This window comes from Periplaneta americana, chromosome 13, assembly GCF_040183065.1.
Source record: "Periplaneta americana isolate PAMFEO1 chromosome 13, P.americana_PAMFEO1_priV1, whole genome shotgun sequence".
In the NCBI taxonomy this organism is placed as follows: domain Eukaryota; kingdom Metazoa; phylum Arthropoda; class Insecta; order Blattodea; family Blattidae; genus Periplaneta; species Periplaneta americana.
Window position 1 is genome coordinate 8,378,088 of NC_091129.1, and position 18,545 is coordinate 8,396,632.

Genomic DNA, 18,545 nt, shown 5'->3' on the forward strand with positions numbered 1-18,545 from the left:
ACTATTCCATCAAATGACCAGTTTCCATAGAAACGCCTACATACCACATAGCTTGTACAATATATCTGTGGCCAGGAGGAAAAACGTCTTAAGTAAAAATTTTATACTTTTCAGGAGAGCAGTAGAAAGATTGAAATTGGTGTCAATTATAGAGTTTTTTTTAATTAAGAAGTTGTTCCTGGATATTATTTGTTTATATTTCTTCTAAAATAGGTAATGTTGCTCAATTAACAATTTTCTTGATTATTTCCAAAAATAGCCGCACTTAAGTCCTTTTAAGATTAGAACCCAAACTGAGGAGAAGGCACTATTTAAACATAAGACCTTTTTCATGTCAAAATAAATGAGAAATGTAAATTATTAGGAATGCAAAATGGGTCTTAAACAATTATAGGACTGTTTACCCTGGTGCTTAAAGTTTTAAAAGGAAAGGGCATCAGTATGTGATAAAATGGCTAAAATACAAGTTAGACCTTTTTAATAGGGAAGCATGGAAAGTAAACATATGATGGTTTGTAAGGAATAAAGAATTACATATTCTTAAGTCCTTTATTCTGTGTGTGCTCGATAAAGTACTTAGGACATTTGGTGATGCTCTATAAATCCAGTCAGGAGTCTTATTTGACTTTAGCCGTTTTACCAGATTGTAGAGAATTGTTTCCGCTTTCAGAATATATAAAAGTCTCATTTTCACAAAAAATTGACTTAAGACCTTTTTCCTTCCGGCCACAGATATTAGGCAAAGCCCATATAACCAATGCTTTTTTCTTAACGTGGAATCCTCTATACTTGACTGAATTGAAGACTCTGTTATGATACCCTGACACTAAGAGAAAATTTCCTAACCAATAGCACTGATTCTGAAAGAAGAGTCCGTAACATCATATTATTTATTCCAGAATTTTTTTTCTAATAATAGACGAATCCCATTTGGTGTATTAATGTTATATAGTATAATTCATTTCAGATGTGACAGTTGTTGGCTTCACAATGAAAAGTGTTGGTCATAGAATGAATGATGATAGAGTGAACTCTCTGACTTCTGAAATCGTTTATTTGGAACACCAGAAAGTCTTCCTCAGAACTAAGGGCAAGGAAGACAGAACCAAACTCTTCAAATTATTGGTCTCTGTTGTCACAGCTGAGAGTTCTGCCTCTGATAAGGTCTGTATGAACAAAATGTATCATTTAAACTCTGTGATGATTTATAGCTAGGGTCATTCCATAGTGACACACGTAACATTTTTGAAGTAACTAATAGTGGCGGTAATAGGGGATGTATAATATCAGGATCGAGTATTTTAAACTTCCCGCATCTTGCATAAACTTCTTATGTAAACTTGGCAACATCCGTTCACGTACAAGCCGTGCTCTTTTCAAGAAGGTTACAGAAATTTCACGCATGCGCGGGAGAAAATTGTCTTTCGCTGGCTGCTTATGACTCGTCAAGAACACAAAGCGTTAAGTGAACAGTGAATCTATCCTACAGATGTCAGGTGCATCGATGCCTATCGTTTACGTACTATATCTCGAGGAGAAAATTTAATAAGTCTGTATTTTAGCCTGCAGGTGTCAGCATCTCACTGTCGGAACGTTTATTTTATGTGGATGTGTGTACAGTGCTGCTATGAGAATGTAGTTTGTGAATTACTATACTTCAGTGTCGGCATATAGCATAGTTTGGCTTTCAAAGACGTGCTGGCTGACTGTGATGGTGGTATGAATTTAAATATCTGTATGGTGGTGTATATTATTTAAGAATAATATTTACTGGCATGTATTTATAGCAATCAATCTATGCGAATGGGATACAGTACTGGTATAGGCTATAGTGTATAAGTGTGTTGTGAATCAAAATACAGTATATTACTGAACACACGCTTTTGTAAATTGTTTTATGTATTAATTTTTAACAGACGTAAACAATGAACTCTGTTCAAGTAATTTTGAAGAGTAAAGAACTGGGTAAACTGGCTTTCCAGGAAAATCTGGAAATAAAAAGACTAGGTTTCATCATCATCATTATTATTATTATTATTATTATTATTATTATTATTATTATTATTATTATTATATGTTGTTTTGATTTTATATACGGTTTTTTCGACAGTGAAACATTGGAATCATGACATTTCATATTAGGCTAAAAACGTACGATTTCAAATTCTCTTCGATTTTGGAACACAAAATTGTGAACACATATAATGTTTTATCACGAGGTGCCACTGGTAACTATGATCTTCACAGGATATTTAATTAAATACGTAGTAGTTTATGAAAAAGACATTACTGTCTTTTAACATAAGCATTCCTCAATATAAACACAAATTCTTAATGAATATGTAATTAATTAATAATGTAAAAAATATGAAATATTGTATGGTGTGACACACGAACATTTTCTTGCCACTTGATAATTACCAAAATGGGAAATGTTCATATTATTGTGCCAAATGACTAAATGCATTCAGTTGTTTTCCAAACAATTAAGACACTTGTGTAGTACATATAACTGCTAAATCGCGAATTTTACAAAAAATTAACAGTGTCATTAAGAAATAAAATATTGCAAATATGTTGTGACACACGAACATTTCTGTGGTGTTGGTTACTAATAATTGTTTTAAATGCACTATAAATACATCACTTCTTGTGAAAGACTTACACACTGTGCCTACAGTTCTTATTATACAAAACAACACTAGATTACACTAAAATACACTTTTAAATTTAAAATATTCACGGCTGTTTACAACCATATGTGGTGATACTTCCTGTGTAATGTCATGTGACAAATACACCAATATGTCAGTCATTTGTAGTACTTCCCTTCCTTGGACATCACAGACACTTCAAATTCTTCGCCACCACAAGCTTTTCTAACTTCACTTGTATATTTGATGTCTTTTTTTACTTAGTCATTTAATGACACTGTATCAAGAACTGTATCCGCTTGTCTATGCGGATGACGTGAATATGTTAGGAGAAAATCCACAAACGATTAGGGAAAACACGGAAATTTTACTGGAAGCAAGTAAAGAGATAGGTTTGGAAGTAAATCCCGAAAAGACAAAGTATATGATTATGTCTCGTGACTAGAATATTATACGAAATGGAAATTTATCTTTTGAAGAGGTGGAGAAGTTCATATATCTTGGAGCAACAGTAACAAATATAAATGATACTCGGGAGGAAATTAAACACAGAATAAATATGGGAAATGCCTGTTATTATTCGGTTGAGAAACTTTTATCATCCAGTCTGCTGTCAAAAAATCTGAAAGTTAGAATTTATAAAACAGTTATATTACCGGTTGTTCTGTATGGTTGTAAAACTTGGACTCTCACTTTGAGAGAGGAACATAGTTTAAGGGTGTTTGAGAATAATGTGCTTAGGAAAATATCTGGGGCTAAGAGGGATGAAGTTACAGGAGAATGGAGACAGTTACACAACACAGAACTGCATGCATTGTATTCTTCACCTGACATAATTAGGAACATTAAATCCAGACGTTTGAGATGGGCAGGGCATGTAGCACGTATGGGCGAATCCAGAAATGCATATAGAGTGTTAGTTGGGAGGCCGGTGGGAAAAGACCTTTAGGGAGTCCGAGACGCAGATGGGAAGATAATATTAAAATGGATTTGAGGGAGGTGGGATATGATGATAGAGAATGGATTAATCTTGCTCAGGATAGGGATCAATGACGGGCTTATGTGAGGGCAGCAATGAACCTCCGGGTTCCTTAAAAGCCAGTAAGTAAGTATCAACAACTAGGTTATTTAGTGTCAATGGGATTGGTGATAGTGAAATGGTATTTGGCGAGATGAGGCCGAGGATTCGACAATGTCCAGCCCTTTCCTCTAAACCTACTGTGCGTAAGAAATATTGGACAGCAAGAGAGTTAATGACTTTATTATCAAGAACTTAGCATTAGTTAACAACATATTAGTAAATATCCATCTGTTACCGATATCTATTTTTCTTCGTATGTAATTTTTAAAAATAATTTTTTCTTGTTTACTTCTAGAGTTTGTCTATTGAAGTTACTGATGATAATGATCCATTTGTGCTGTATTCGCTGCTTGTCAGTGAGTCCGATTTTCAAATAATAAAAGAGCAGCAAGGACTCCTGATAGAGTACGACAAGTTTTCTTTTCAACTCAGCAAGCTGCTCCATCTTTGTAAAAGCAACTCTGATGATGGTGGAAAGTAAGTAGGCCCCATATTGGTGTTTCACTTTCAGTTGTGAATAAAGTTAGATCTGTATCATGTTTCATTTTCTTGCTAAACTGATATGTCATCATTTTACTCTTTACTTTCTAGTGATATTAGTGCCTGTACTTCACAGGTGTTATTATGTTTTAGTGGATAGTATTTGAGTCATGTTCATAACTTTCATGGTGATCTTCATACTTCATATGCATCCTTAAGTTGTAAGACCCAACTTAACTGTCCTTGTGGAATTTTGTATTCTGTTCAGTGAAAGTGTAATTTATGAAATTTTTGTTCATAATATGTACAATAATTACAGTACTCTTTGGTAAAAACATTGTCTAATATTTGTAAATGGTGTGATTTAGAGTTTTTTTTCCCCAATATGTACTTTAATTTTTTTTTACAATTCTCATTGTACAGTTCCTCCACTGTCACTTTATTGTCATGTCAGTGACTCAAAAATAGCATCTGCAGTAGACATTAAAGTTAACATTGAAATCTCTAAGACATCTTCAGAGAGGTCTTTGATGGTTCATCAGGTTGATTTCCAGTGCCTCTCTATTTTCAGCTGAAACCTTTTGAAATTCTGCTAGTATTTTATTTAGCTAGTAGGCAAAGTGAGTATAAATTAACCCCTTACCGCATGGGACAGTCTTGCACGCACTGGTTTAATATTCAAATAACTTAAGTAGTTCTTTATTTCTCAATTGATGTCACATATCGTCAAATCCAATTCTTGACCGTATGCCATATACGTGCCAGTATGCAGTTTGAAATATTATATGCTTATATAATAAAGTATATGAATATAAAACCGGTTTGTGCCATATCTGTCCCAGAATGCGGTAAGGGGTTAAAATTATACAACAAAAATGTTTCTAGCCACTACCTTAAGAGCCAGGCTTGTGTACATAAAATTTACAAAGACAGTTTACTGAATACACCGATTAACTTAATTAAAACCGGTAACACACAAGAGAAAAAAAAAGGAAGGAGAAAAAGAGAGAAAAAAACACATTTAATATAAATTGACAATCAGACAGAAGTCAGTGACATTCAATAAAACCATGAATACAGTCAACAGAAATAATAAGGTAAAAAATACACACATTTGTTAATATTATATATCATGAATAATTTTATAAATTTCTTTTTTAAAAGGTTAAATTTTAAAATATTTCAAATTTGGAAAATACTTCATAATTTTATTATAAAATCTTGGGCCGAAACTAGCACCATGTTTAAGTGTTGCTATGGTAGGAATTTCATTTTCCAGTAGAGACACGTATAAGATAGAATTCATTGCCTCTGATTATATCATCATCTTTTAGAACAAGTATTATAACCTGTCAGGGCACAATATTTTAAGATAAATTTTCTCACCAATGTTTCTTGGACGACACAGTGTTCTCTTCGTTTGTGGTATCTCTGATTATAGATAAGAAAATGGGAGAGGATGATGACAATGACTGGCAAAAGAAATTTTCACATTTTAAATCATTTTAAATATCAGAGGGACCAGAGACGTACACAAGGGGGAGGGTTCTAAGAGTTCTTAAAATTTAAAATTCAAAACAATAATGTAGTTTTAGTCTTACAACAATAATAATCACTTTCTACAATTCAATTCTACTCCCATCAACAATGGGATTTCCACTCCACACAGTAACACAGTATTCGTTATTGCACTCCACAGACGACAATGACAATTTACTTGGATTATTGAGAACAACAATGAACTGTTAATTCTAACTAATGTTCACAAAGCACAATTTACAAATCAGAACTGTCAGTTCACAGTTCGTTTGCCTTGGCTAGCTCTTCTAGCTCAGTCACTCAAGTTCACAGTATCTCGAACCACAGACCTTCAGAGACAGTCCACTGAACCTCGAACTCAGGTCCTCCAACTGCGGTCCACTGCACTCGAACTCAAGTCTTCCAACTGCGTTGCTTCCGCCTAGACCCTCGGACAGTTGCGGACACACACTCAAGTCGAACTCCGGTATGGCTTCACTGCTACACAAGACTGGCTGGCTTCCTGACCAAAACTGAAAACTCCTCTCGAAGGCTGGTTTCCTTTTATTTGCTAGGCAACACTTCGTGAGCCTTCGATTTCTGGTCGTTTCCGTCACTAGACGATTCGGTTTCCAGAGTAATCTGTCACGCTGCTGCTCCCCCCTTCACTTCGCGCAGCAGTTTGCTTCCTTCCCCTCTCGGCAAGCACCAGATGCGCGCGCAACCTCCCCCCACCACGTCGCCCGTCTCCCGCACGATCGACACCCAGCTGTCACATTATTTTATTTCCCAGTCATAATTTTATCCGTAACAATGTAGAAAATTAACCCTTTGAGGTCGGAATTTAAATACCACTGTGTTACTTAGCTGACCAGGAATATAAATGCTGTGTCATCCCACTTTAATGCATGCGTGTGACTACTAAAGTTGACTTTCGGTTTTTTCAACAATACAACTACTGTCGACTAAAGTCATGTTAGGAGTTAATTAAAAATCAGAGATACTAATAATGACGTATTGAACTTTTCATTTATTGCAAGATTTCAGGTCGTTTGGTATAGTCACTGAAAAAAACTGTATGTTCATGCCTACTCCCAATTCCAGTTTGGTTGAGAGGCTTTCGCCTCTACTCACACTCTCTACCATCAGTGAAGGGGAAGATGCTACAGTCCGTCGTAAAAACGTTCGACTAATTGACTTACAACACAAAGTGTCAAAATCTGTATTTCGAAAGTCTATACCAAGAAATCAAATCTATTTTTATTACTGTCTACATCAATAATTCGCATATTAAAATATTTAATGAGTTCAATATACGACAGTTACTTGTAACGTAAGAAGAAATAAATACTAAAACAGGCGTACAACTGACATATTAAATTTAAGTATTTCGATCTTATTAAGCATAGGTCTACTGAACCAGTAGTAATGCGTTTCTACGTTCAGCTACACAAATTATAGTACTATACAGTGAATTTAAGTGGAATTATGAATAATAACATTATAATACAAAGCCTGTATTATGACATGCATTATAATAAAATTAGAACTAGAAATATTTTATAGACTTTCATAATCTGTTTTGTGCAGAAATCAAGAATTAATTTAAATTAACATACTTCGAGAATTTTGGTAGGTTGTTATCACTATTATCTTCATCATCGTTCACCGCAGCTAATATTTTGTCTAAAGTTGGCAGTTCTTGACGAAAAAAGAATTGGTGAACTTTAGATCTTATTGCTGATTTTGTGAATTCGTCGTATTTTTCTAATAGTGGAACAGTTTTTCGAAATCTCACCGGACTCTTTAATTTATTGTCATTCATCTTCGCCTCCCTTCTGATGCGATAAACACTTGCTTTTCCCACTCCTGTCAGTTTCCCCGTCATCTCAGCCACCTTTTCTAAACTGTAAGTTGGATTTTCAGCACATAACGTTTGAAATAAATTCAACACACATCTCTGCTGACCACTTCGCATTGGCTTACCTTTTTTATGTTTTATAACACTGCTGGAAGCCATAATGTTCGTTAAATAATTTACAAAGTACGAAAAAATACGGTCCTAAGCCTAAATAAAAAAAACCATGTACTTATATAAGAAATTAACACTACACTATGTACACTATTTCCTATACCGATATTCACAAAACACTACGAAGTAAACTGTAAGGACGAAACAAATATCAAACCACTCAGGGCAAAAGATAAATGTTTTCTCCACCGCTAGTTGCTGCACTGCGACATACACACTGGGACAATCTGCACTGTGTCGCTCCCCAACATTCAAACCAACATTCGTTAATTTTATTAGTAGCCAGTTGAAAATATTATAACAATGACACTAAAATATACTGAAACAAGTCATTATCAAACATCTGTATGGCTGCATTTTATATCCCCTAGTGTACTTTAGTAAATATTTTATTTTGTTCTGTGTACAGCGTAGGGGGTGCAGGTATAAGAAGTAACAGCTACTGCTCGGTCGCTAACGGTATCTGGGGAATAGGGAGGGGGAAAAGAATGTTTTCGCGCCCTCTCAACTTGCAAGAAATGCCGGTTAGATATCTTGTATCTATCTGAGACAGAGGTCGAAGGACACCCTGAGTATATCGTTAAGCAGGTGTTGGCAAAAGACTAATTTTATTATTTTATTAAGACATTTTGAAGGGGCACTCTAACCTTAGCAAAAAACACACATGGAATGAAAATCATTGATGGTGCATGTTTTGTGGACTATAAAAGAGATTTTATCTTATAAAAAAGAAAAAGTACTTCCATTATACCTCAACTGTTCACCAGTACCACAGCATGAAGAAGTACGATATCTTGGACTCGTCCTAGACAGTCGCTTGACCTGGAATAAACATCTCACTTACACCCTCCAGAGATTAAGATACAGACTTCATCGATTGAAAGCAATACTTTCCAGCTCTTGTCTTTTCCTTTCCAACAAAAGGTTAATATATGTAATGCTTCTCAAACCTATTTGGCTCTATGGATGTTCATTATGGGGATCAGCTTCTATAAGTCAAATCAAGCGTATTCAAACATTCCAAAATTGGGCACTAAGGATAATCACTGGAGCACCATGGTACATGAGAAATGAAACACTTCATTCAGATCTAGATATAGCCAAAGTAGAGACTGTACTTCATTCTTCCTACACACGATTATATACAACATTGTCAACACATTCTAACAGCTTAATCAACCAGATTCCTCAGAACCTGCCCTCTGCACGACCTGATTATCTTCTCAAGAGGAAAAGGCAAACTGATTTGTTGATGCTTTGAGGAATGTTAATGGACGTCACCCTCTCCACAAGTCTCATATTATTGTAATGTTAATTATTTCTGCACAATTGAAGTACCAATGTAAAAAAATTGTCAAATAAAAGGGGAAAAAAATGTAATTTATTATTGTAATTCTTGAAGCTTAGAAAGAGATCAATTTTGATGTTATAAATCGAAGATAAAAGGTTGTGAGTGAACTACAGAAACTGATTAAGGTTTCACGACTGTTTAATTAACACTGTCCTTTCGAAATGAAAGATGAATCAATAGCCTACGCCAAAAGTGATTGAAATGCTCAGGGCTGATTTAACTAGTCTCTGTACATTCTATTTTGTTATTTCCTGTTCTATTAATTCAGCACAATCTTTTCTAGCTATCGCCTCGTTATAGAAGAAACTGGTGAAGAAACATTTGGAAATAAGAAGACGGTAATGAAAATTGTTGAAACAAATCAATTCAAGCAGTTATGCCATCTTATTCTTGAAATTGGCGTAGGTACTGACAATGAGATAAAGAAACACATGGCTGATCAGCTAAAGACACTGAAGGTAAGGAGTTTGTCTGTAATTTTGTCTTATATCAAGTAACTAATGGTCGTACTACTGTTAATTATTTTACACTTGTTCTAAAGGAAGCACTTCACAATGCAGAGAAGAAGATATCTGAGCAAGAAATACGAGCTGAAAATACAGCAAGAAAGCTGGAACAGAAAGAGCAAGAGATTGAGAAGCTTCGAGAGGAATGGCGTGAAGACAGCAATGCAGTCAGTGAGAAAGCTAAAGAGCAGATCAACACTGAACGTGAAAACGCGATTCGGGTGAAGTACTTTTCATTACATAGCATACAGTTATCATTAGAGCCCGGATGTTTACGCATTTATAACAGTTAAAATAGGCAGGCAAAAAAAGGCAATAAAAACGTAAAAAAAGGCATTAGCTATGGATTTTAAAAAGGCATAATATATTTTAGCAATAAATTTAAATTATATCAACATAACTCAAACAGTAGAATAACTCTTCTCGGGTTCTCAGCCAGGTGAGTTGGAGATTTGCTTACAAGCTTTCGACGGCTAGCTCTGCCATCTTCTTCAGGGAATGAAGTGATGTGGAACCATGTCTAGCCGGTATATATGCAATAGTAGGGCTTCCTGCTGCGGGCCAATCACGAGCTAGTTCCTAGTCCCGACCGCCAGGCGCATTCTGGTTGGTGGACACGGCAGCCAATCAGGAGCTACTTGCTGGTCCCGACTGTCTGCCATGTGCTGGTGGTCGAAGCGTATTGATGGCAGGTTTCCATGCTGTACTCAGCTGTAGACCCCGTCTCTGTTGAAATTATTGCCATCTAGCTGGATTTCGATGGCTTCCTTGATAACCAAGTCCCAGTAACCTGATGTCTTGTCCAAGATGGTGATGGCGCCGAAATCTATCTTGTGACCAGTTTCTAGGCTGTGTTGGGCTACTGCAGACTTATCGGGGTAATATAGTCTTATGCTGCGTTGATGTTCCTTGCAGCATTCCATAATGGTGCGTCCCGTCTGCCCGATGTAGCATTTCCCACACTCACAAGGTATTTTGTAGACACCAGGTGTCCTAAGACCAAGGTCGTCCTTAACTGGTCTCAGCAAGTTCTGGATCTTTGTGGGCGCCATATTGAGAATATGGAGGGTAGCTGCGAATATATTGAATAAGCAGTCGTGGACAGCCATTAAGGGTTGGTCCTCCAGCTTGGGGATTGGGCGAAGGACTAACAACCCATCACCGTAAAAAACAGCTTGTTATGAAACCCCAAAATAAGAATAAGGTGCTTAGGAAAATATTTGGGACTAAGAGGGATGAAGTTACAGAATGGAGAAAGTTACACAATGCAGAACTGCACGCATTGTATTCTTCACCTGACATAATTAGGAACATTAAATCCAGACTTTTGAGATGAGCAGGGCATGTAGCACGTTTGGGCAAATTCAGAACTGTGTATAGTGTTAGTAGTGAGGCTGGAGGAAAAAGGACGCCATTTTTTTATCATTTCAGTTTTCATGTTTCCTTTAAAGCAAGCAATATTAATAACTGAATCTTGTTTAAAATTCGTCTGCCATAACAGGAGAAACCACGACACTAAAAGAGAATTTGCCTCTCAGTTACTTTCTTCACTATAAATCTCACAGATATGTTAAGGACTGAACTCCAATGCTATTAATGAAGAGTCATTGCTTGACTGAACCGTGGTTGGCCTTGTCTATGAGATCTAGCCATTTCCTTATGTAAACACATTTGGAAATTCCTTTAAAAAAATCTTGAAAAATAAGAATTGTAACTTTCATTCTTTAGGTACAGCAGGACATGAGGGAAGCCTTTGAAAATGAAAAAAAGCAATTACAAACAATTATTCTGGAGACTAAGAAGAGCTTTGAGCTCCTTGTAGAGGAATTGCAAACGGAAAAGAAATTGCTGATTGAGCAGAATTGTCAAACAGATTCAAGATTGAGGTTAGTAATGCCTGTTTTAACTTTTTTGGATTTTTTTTTTTGGCATGTATGTTTTTTCGTTTCAGTCTAACACAGTAGCTTTGGTTGTGTAGGCCTATACAGTCAAATGTTTTAACGAATTTCTAGGGACCCTGTCGTTATTTTCGTTATCATATACCGAAAGTTCGTTATACTGTAATATTGATCAATGCTACTTTTTACACAAATGTCATAACTGTATGTTTTACTTTGACTATTACACTTTTACATCAGACTACTTTTGACCAATATATCGTCTGTAGCTGCATTTAGATTGGCAACAGGCCATGATTGTTTGGCCAAACACCTGCATAGAATTCTATGTCAATCAAACTATCTTGAACATTGTCGACCTCTTTTCAAACAATCACAGATATTAACTGTCATAAATTTATATATATACGACCTAGTCCTTTACACTCAACAAAATATAGACAATTACTCATTAATAGCCAATATACATGATCATGAAATTATAAATATTGAACAAATTAATATCCCATACTGTAGATTACATAAAACTAGTACAAATTTTTCTGTCATGGGGATGAAATTATATAATAAGCTTCTCAGTCAATATTATAAGTTACCAACCAATAGTTCCAAAGCTAGATTTTATAATTGGCTTTTAATTAATCCTTTCTACTGTGTAGATGAGCTTCTTCACATAAATTCACACGAAATTGTTTTTTAATAAATAAAGTTATTTAGATTAGTTACAATTATTTTTCTGTTGATGAGTTTTTTAACACAAATTTGTATGAAATTGTATTTTAATAAATAAATTTAATTGCAATTTAGTTAGTTTTCTTCAATTTAAAAGTTTCAAATTATTTCACGTTTTCATTGTATTACTTAAATTTTACTGTTTCTGTTATTAGTGTTTTTTAATATGTATTTATATGTTTTTTCAATGTATTCTGACGAAGCCTAAAACTGTATGTCTAATGGGCAAACTGAATTGAATTGGAATATATCAGTCCCCTAACTGCCCATTGTGCAACTCAAACCAAGAAATGGATTCGGAACACCTCAAAATCTGTGCTTCCGTGGCTGACCATGATAATATCTTTGAAAAATATTGGAGTGTAAGAGGTCAAATGACTTTATTGTCAAACGCCTGGCATTAGAAAACAACAACACGCAAAATAATAAACTTTCGTATTATTAGTTTTTTCGCATTAACTGGATACCTCTTCTCAGTTATTAGCTCGGATAATCGAGAGTATATTATATTAACACTCAGTGATACTGCTGTATAATGATAGTATAATGTGTGTATGCATTCTTGGGATAGCAGGTTTATATTAAAGCTAAGGCCATTTACTGTAAAGATTAGTAAAAGACATTTTTAAAATACTTAAAATAAATGTACTGAAATATCAATAAATTTCTTCCTAATTGGAATTATTATTTTTTTAACACAGAGACCTGAACAATAAGATAGACTCCTTGTACAAAGAAAACTGTTCCCTGCAACAGGAAGTAACCATGTTGCTTAGTCAAAATTCGAAACTTGATGCTGGTTATCATGAGAAGGAGAAGAATTTGAACTTGACGAAGAAAAAATATGCAATGCTTGAACAAGTAAGACATTTTTATTAGTTTATTTTATTAGTAATTGCCCGTTCATTTTGTGGTTTATTCCTTGCTCATACATTTGTCTTTCTATTTGCCTTCCATTAATCGATTCACTCATTTCTTCATTTGTTTATTCTTTCGTTTATTAATTCTTAATTTCAGCTTACTTATTCATTTATATTTTCACAGAGTGTGTGAAAATAGTACATTATGCAACGAGCCTATAATGATAGTAATTAAGAAGTGAGTATGGATGTTTATGAAACGAGCGCAAGCGAGTTTCATAATTTTCATACAAGCTTCTTAATTACCATTATAGGCGAGTTTCATACGACTTTTTATGCTCGACCATATTTCTAACTTGAAATTATTCAGATGTATACATTTTATTTGTATCTGACAAGATCGGAAGTGACCTTGTTCTAGGTCGTGAATTGTGAGATGTGCGCAGACGCGAAAGTATTGATTTTTTCCGAGGAACAATAATGTCATTGACCTTGATATAATCCCGTTAAACTTGATATAACCTTGATTATTGAATTCGACATTGAAAAACGAGATGACAAATTGAATTTATTTGAATATTATTTACAATTAACGCTAATTATTATAGTAACAGAACATAACCTTCTGCGACAGTATTGGATTTCCAGCCTCCGTGACTTTTCGCTAATTCTCTTTCGATTGCATATCCGAGAATAATCGATACTTGCGGTTTTATAACGGTACAAAGCTGACTTGTCACTGGCTGAACACCTGTAAGCTGAGTTGTCATTGGCTGAACACCTGTACTTTAATGAGTAGGTGTACTTTAATGACATGCATTAAAGGACTGCTACCAGGTGTATAATTACTACATTTCGGCATGGTCGAGCATAAATATATATTTACCATTATCTTACAAGATGAAACGATCAAGAAACTGTAATAGGGAAATGAGTTAGCATTTGGTGATCTTTGTGACTGGACCTTTTATGGCATTTAAATCCTTTAACATTACAGAGAATAGAATTGTCCAAGCCGAGCTTTTATTCCATTGTAATTAATATATTTTAGTGTCTAAATCTTCTCACACAAGAATTGAGAAATTTTAGATTCAGTCTGACATAAAACTGCTTCTTTTTATTAGGAGTTGAAGGACAAAAGTGCGCTCCTTACACAGCAGAAAGACTTGCTCAAAGCTGGTGAAGAGAAGAAGGTGAGCGACTGCAATAGCAACTTTCACATAATTTAATAGCAGTATAAATGGGAATGATAATGTATGTACCTGTTAGAAGAAAACATAAATGTTGGTTTGCTGATTGTTTAGCAATGCCTCCAAATGGGGTTATGATACAAGATCAAGCCCGGTTTTAGATTTAAGTTATTTATCAGTAATCTTTGATTCTAGCAGTTAACTCGGAAAAATATACAATATGATTATATGCTTAATCACAACTTAAGCTGTAATTTAAGAATTCAGATATATAGATTTTTTCTTGAAGCTGACAGTAAATTGATCATTATTTTAGTACACAGATTGTGCAACAGATCATGCCTCACACAAGTAACGTTTAGTACAGTGAGTCTGAATCAGGGGCGTATTTTGCGGGCTACCGGCGGTAGCCCAAGGAAATTACAAAAGAAAAAGTTTATAATATAACATAATGTAATAATTTTGTATTATTAGTTTTACCATAGTAATTAAAATTAAAGTAATTGTTAGATATATTTTGTGTAATAATAGGGTCAGTGGTAGCCCAAACCCTTTAACCTGTATACGCCACTGGTCTGAATAAACGTTCCCCGTGTTTCTGTCAGTCAACCAATAGCAAGGACTCCACCCCCCCCCCCCATTACTGCTGCTGCTTGCATCCACAAACTCGAAACACTTTGCCAGATTAAAACTTACCTATGTTAAATTAATAACATTTGGTACTGACCTTATTCACAGTAGCTACTGGAAGTGTTGCCAATCTCGTGTCTGGTGTGATGCATAATCCACATCACATCATTTATAGAACCTGTTTCATTAAATCTTTTTACTATGGTCTGTCCAAAACAACTTCCGACCTGACAAATGGCGCTTTTAGCATGTTACCATGGCAACCATTCAAATCAACCAATCACGAGTGATGCGTAACCATGGTAACGGGACGGTGTTGCCATGTCTATGTTTACAAGTTGCACGTGATACCACGGCCCGGCATGACTTTGAGATGGCTCGTTAGCGCATACTTTATGTGAATTAAAAATATTATTTAGGGCCGAATTCATAGTCAACACTTATCGTAAGGAAACCCTTAAGCAGTTGCTTATAATAATTTCCAATTCATAAATCGCACTGAAGTGAACACTTATTCAAATAAGGTAGCTTGTCAGCTTACTCAAGTGTTTCCTCACATGCATTGTAATCAGCTGATTCGGTATACAATAGATGATGATTATGATTTAATTTAATTTATTGAGTTCTGTAATCAATATGAAAATGAGTTTCAGCAAGCAAAAGATATATCAGAGATATGGAGAACCCTTTAGAGATGTATAATGATCAACAATTTAAGAGGAGATACCGTTTCGACAAGAACACTGTTGTGAATATTCTGGTGTCTCTCATTTCATTTCACAATACAACAATGAGGCTTACCGATTTCGCCACTGCTGAAAGTACTGGTTGCTTTGAGATTTTATGATACAGCAGCATTTCAGGTAGATTTAAGCGGCATTTTTTTTTCGAAAAGTATTCACGTCCCAACAAAGTGTTATTTGAATTTTTGTTTGTATTCTACCCTAGGAATAAGCTGTTAAAATTTGCGTAATTATCATATATCATTTCCACTTTGTTTAGCATAAAAATAACTGAAAAATAATTTAAAATGATTTACTTAGAGGAATATTTCCGGAGTTTGCATTAAACTCAACTGCAATTTTGTTCCATGTCAATTTCTTCTTTTGGAGAGAACAATTATTATCAATTTTTTTTTACTTTCGACGATATCTCCATATTTCATAACTAGTTATCTTAGCTCACTTCTTTCTTTTCTGTAAAATGCTTTCTGGACATCTTGTATAATTTTTAGCTCTATAATACTTACTTCTGTATGACAATAATGCCGATTTAACAATTCGAAGGCGCTGGAAAACAATTGAATGTAGGAAAGCGCTCACGTCTAGCCATGTTGCCATATTTCTTTCGATGTCAAGGGAATGCTCAGGGCATATGAATGAGTAGCGTCTCTGCAATACGATCTGAAATAAGTGCTAAGGAAATGCTCATTACTTAAGTGTTTCCTCATTTTATAAGTGACGACTATGAATTCGACCCTTAGTTGTATTATTGTTTCAGTGTATCGATAATTATTATGTTTAAATTATATTACACGTATTATCTTCGTTGTCATTGGTGGAGTTTGTATTTTCTAGTTTCTGAGAGAGTTTCTAAACAGGTGACTTGTGCAATGTCGGAAAGAAGGAAAGGCAGGCGGAGAACAAAGAATACTGTACAAGGTGCCCCATTAAAGAGTCAAGCTTGGGAGATGGTGTGTTATCTAAGAGAGTATTTTGAGAGGGAACAAGATAATGGCAGGCCTCTTTTACCTTTGGCGCAAGTCGTAATGAGAACTGCTGCTTGTGTTAAAATTAATAAGAGCACTGTTATCGATATTGGAAAAGAAAAAGGCCGTGCAGATTTTTAATCATAAATATTTTTATAGTTTAAAATTTTTTCAACGTCTTTCTAACAATATTACATTGAATAATACCGACACTCATAAAAGTAGAGGCTTCGTATTAAATTTAAACCTGTTTTACAGCTTACAGTCTTTTCGATGATTTTCTAATGGTATTACGTTGAAGAATACCGGTACTACTACTACTACTAATAATAATAATAATAATAATAATAGTAATAATAATCATAATTGTAATATACTAATAAAAATAATAATGTATACAAATTTTAATGCCTAGTGTTCAACAAATTGGTTAGAAATGTGTTCATGTCAGCCGTTCATTACTGCACTCTATCGGCAGCGCACTCGCTTACACGAAAGATGAGCAACATGACAACACTGCTCCCCTTCTCTGTAAACTGTCAAGTCGGAAGTAGTTTTGGTCAAGGTATAAATTTAGTATAATTTTTTGCACGGAACTGGGCAGCCAAGAAATATACATTTAAAGTTTTCCCTTGTTTTGCTACACGATTCCTTTTTTTCCATATGTACATTTTCAAAATGTGAACACATTCATGGATTGCGTGATTCGGGTTCCGCATATTGCGGATAGATGGACGATTTCTCCCTTTGTCTAATCTATACTTCTTCCATATAGCCTTTACTACCATTTAAATTGAATAGCTCCCAAAACACATTGCACACAGGATCATGTTTCCACTCCACATTCACGACCAACTTCTTTTAAGCTGAAAATTGTGAAATCCTTCTTCCTCTCAATATTTAATACACGAGCTCATTAATAGTTTTCTCAGTATGTATAGACAGGTTTGAAATAAGACACATCTGTCTCTTCAGTATTTGTGTGTAAACAAGAATCTGTGTCATTAAGTTTCAGAAGTGCACTTGATTTCCGTTATGTTGCAGAATCTTCTAGAGGAGAATATTGTTAAGAAAAATAGTGAAATTGCGAGGCTCAATAACTCTCTTCAGACTCTCACAGAAGAAAACACTAATGCTAATGATATAATAACATCATTTCAGAACGAGTTTCCAATCCTGAAGGCAAAGGTTTGTGAAAAATGAGATTGATTCGTGTGCATGTGTGTGTGTGTTTTTTTTTCTTTTTTCGTACTTTTTGTTCTTTTTTTTTATGTGAACCCTGCTTGGTCAAATGCGATTTAGAGTTACATTTATGTTTTCACAGACGATTTTTGAGGATGCCAAACTATGAATTAATTTAAAATTAGGCCTATATACGAACTGACAGTTACAATTTGTTATGAAAACTTGTGATTTCTATAAACCATTTTATTTGCCATGGACTACAATGCAGTTTGAATCAATTTCTGTCATTATTAGATGTAGACGATACAGTACTTATGTGTGTGAGTTTTGACACTTGGTACAGGCCAAAATGTTATGTGGAAAGAGATTAAAAAATGAATACCTTCATTGACAGTTGAAATATATCAATAAACCTTGACACTTTTTCTCTATTTGACTGTAATTTGTGGTAATCTTCATATAAAATTGACAATTCTCTTAATATCCACAGAAAAACAGCAATACAGATACCACATCCGATACATGATTATTTATAAGGAACATGGCAACATTTTTATACAACAAGCAAGTGATATGATAGTAAATGTAATAAATAAATTAATGAAACAAATAAGTAAATAAAGTAAAATAAAAATTACTTAAATTAACTAAATAAATCAATTAAATGTATAAAGTATGTAAATAAACAAGAAAGTAAAATAAAATAAAAGTTAAATTACA

At 34.6% G+C, this 18,545-nt stretch overlaps 1 protein-coding gene across 4 annotated transcripts in view; it reads left to right on the plus strand.

Moving 5' to 3' along the window:
• LOC138711717 (spindle assembly abnormal protein 6 homolog) overlaps positions 1-18,545 on the plus strand; it is a 43,432-nt gene that overhangs the window by 2,123 nt on the left and 22,764 nt on the right. For 3 of the 4 annotated variants that reach the window (XM_069842869.1, XM_069842871.1, XM_069842872.1), the window contains exons 2-9: positions 968-1,164; positions 4,031-4,212; positions 9,400-9,574; positions 9,658-9,843; positions 11,351-11,508; positions 12,954-13,113; positions 14,237-14,305; positions 17,685-17,828. In XM_069842869.1, coding sequence (XP_069698970.1) covers positions 968-1,164; positions 4,031-4,212; positions 9,400-9,574; positions 9,658-9,843; positions 11,351-11,508; positions 12,954-13,113; positions 14,237-14,305; positions 17,685-17,828 — 1,271 coding nt within the window. The remainder of the gene's footprint in view (positions 1-967; positions 1,165-4,030; positions 4,213-9,399; positions 9,575-9,657; positions 9,844-11,350; positions 11,509-12,953; positions 13,114-14,236; positions 14,306-17,684; positions 17,829-18,545) is intronic. The other variant, XM_069842870.1, reaches the window with a different exon arrangement.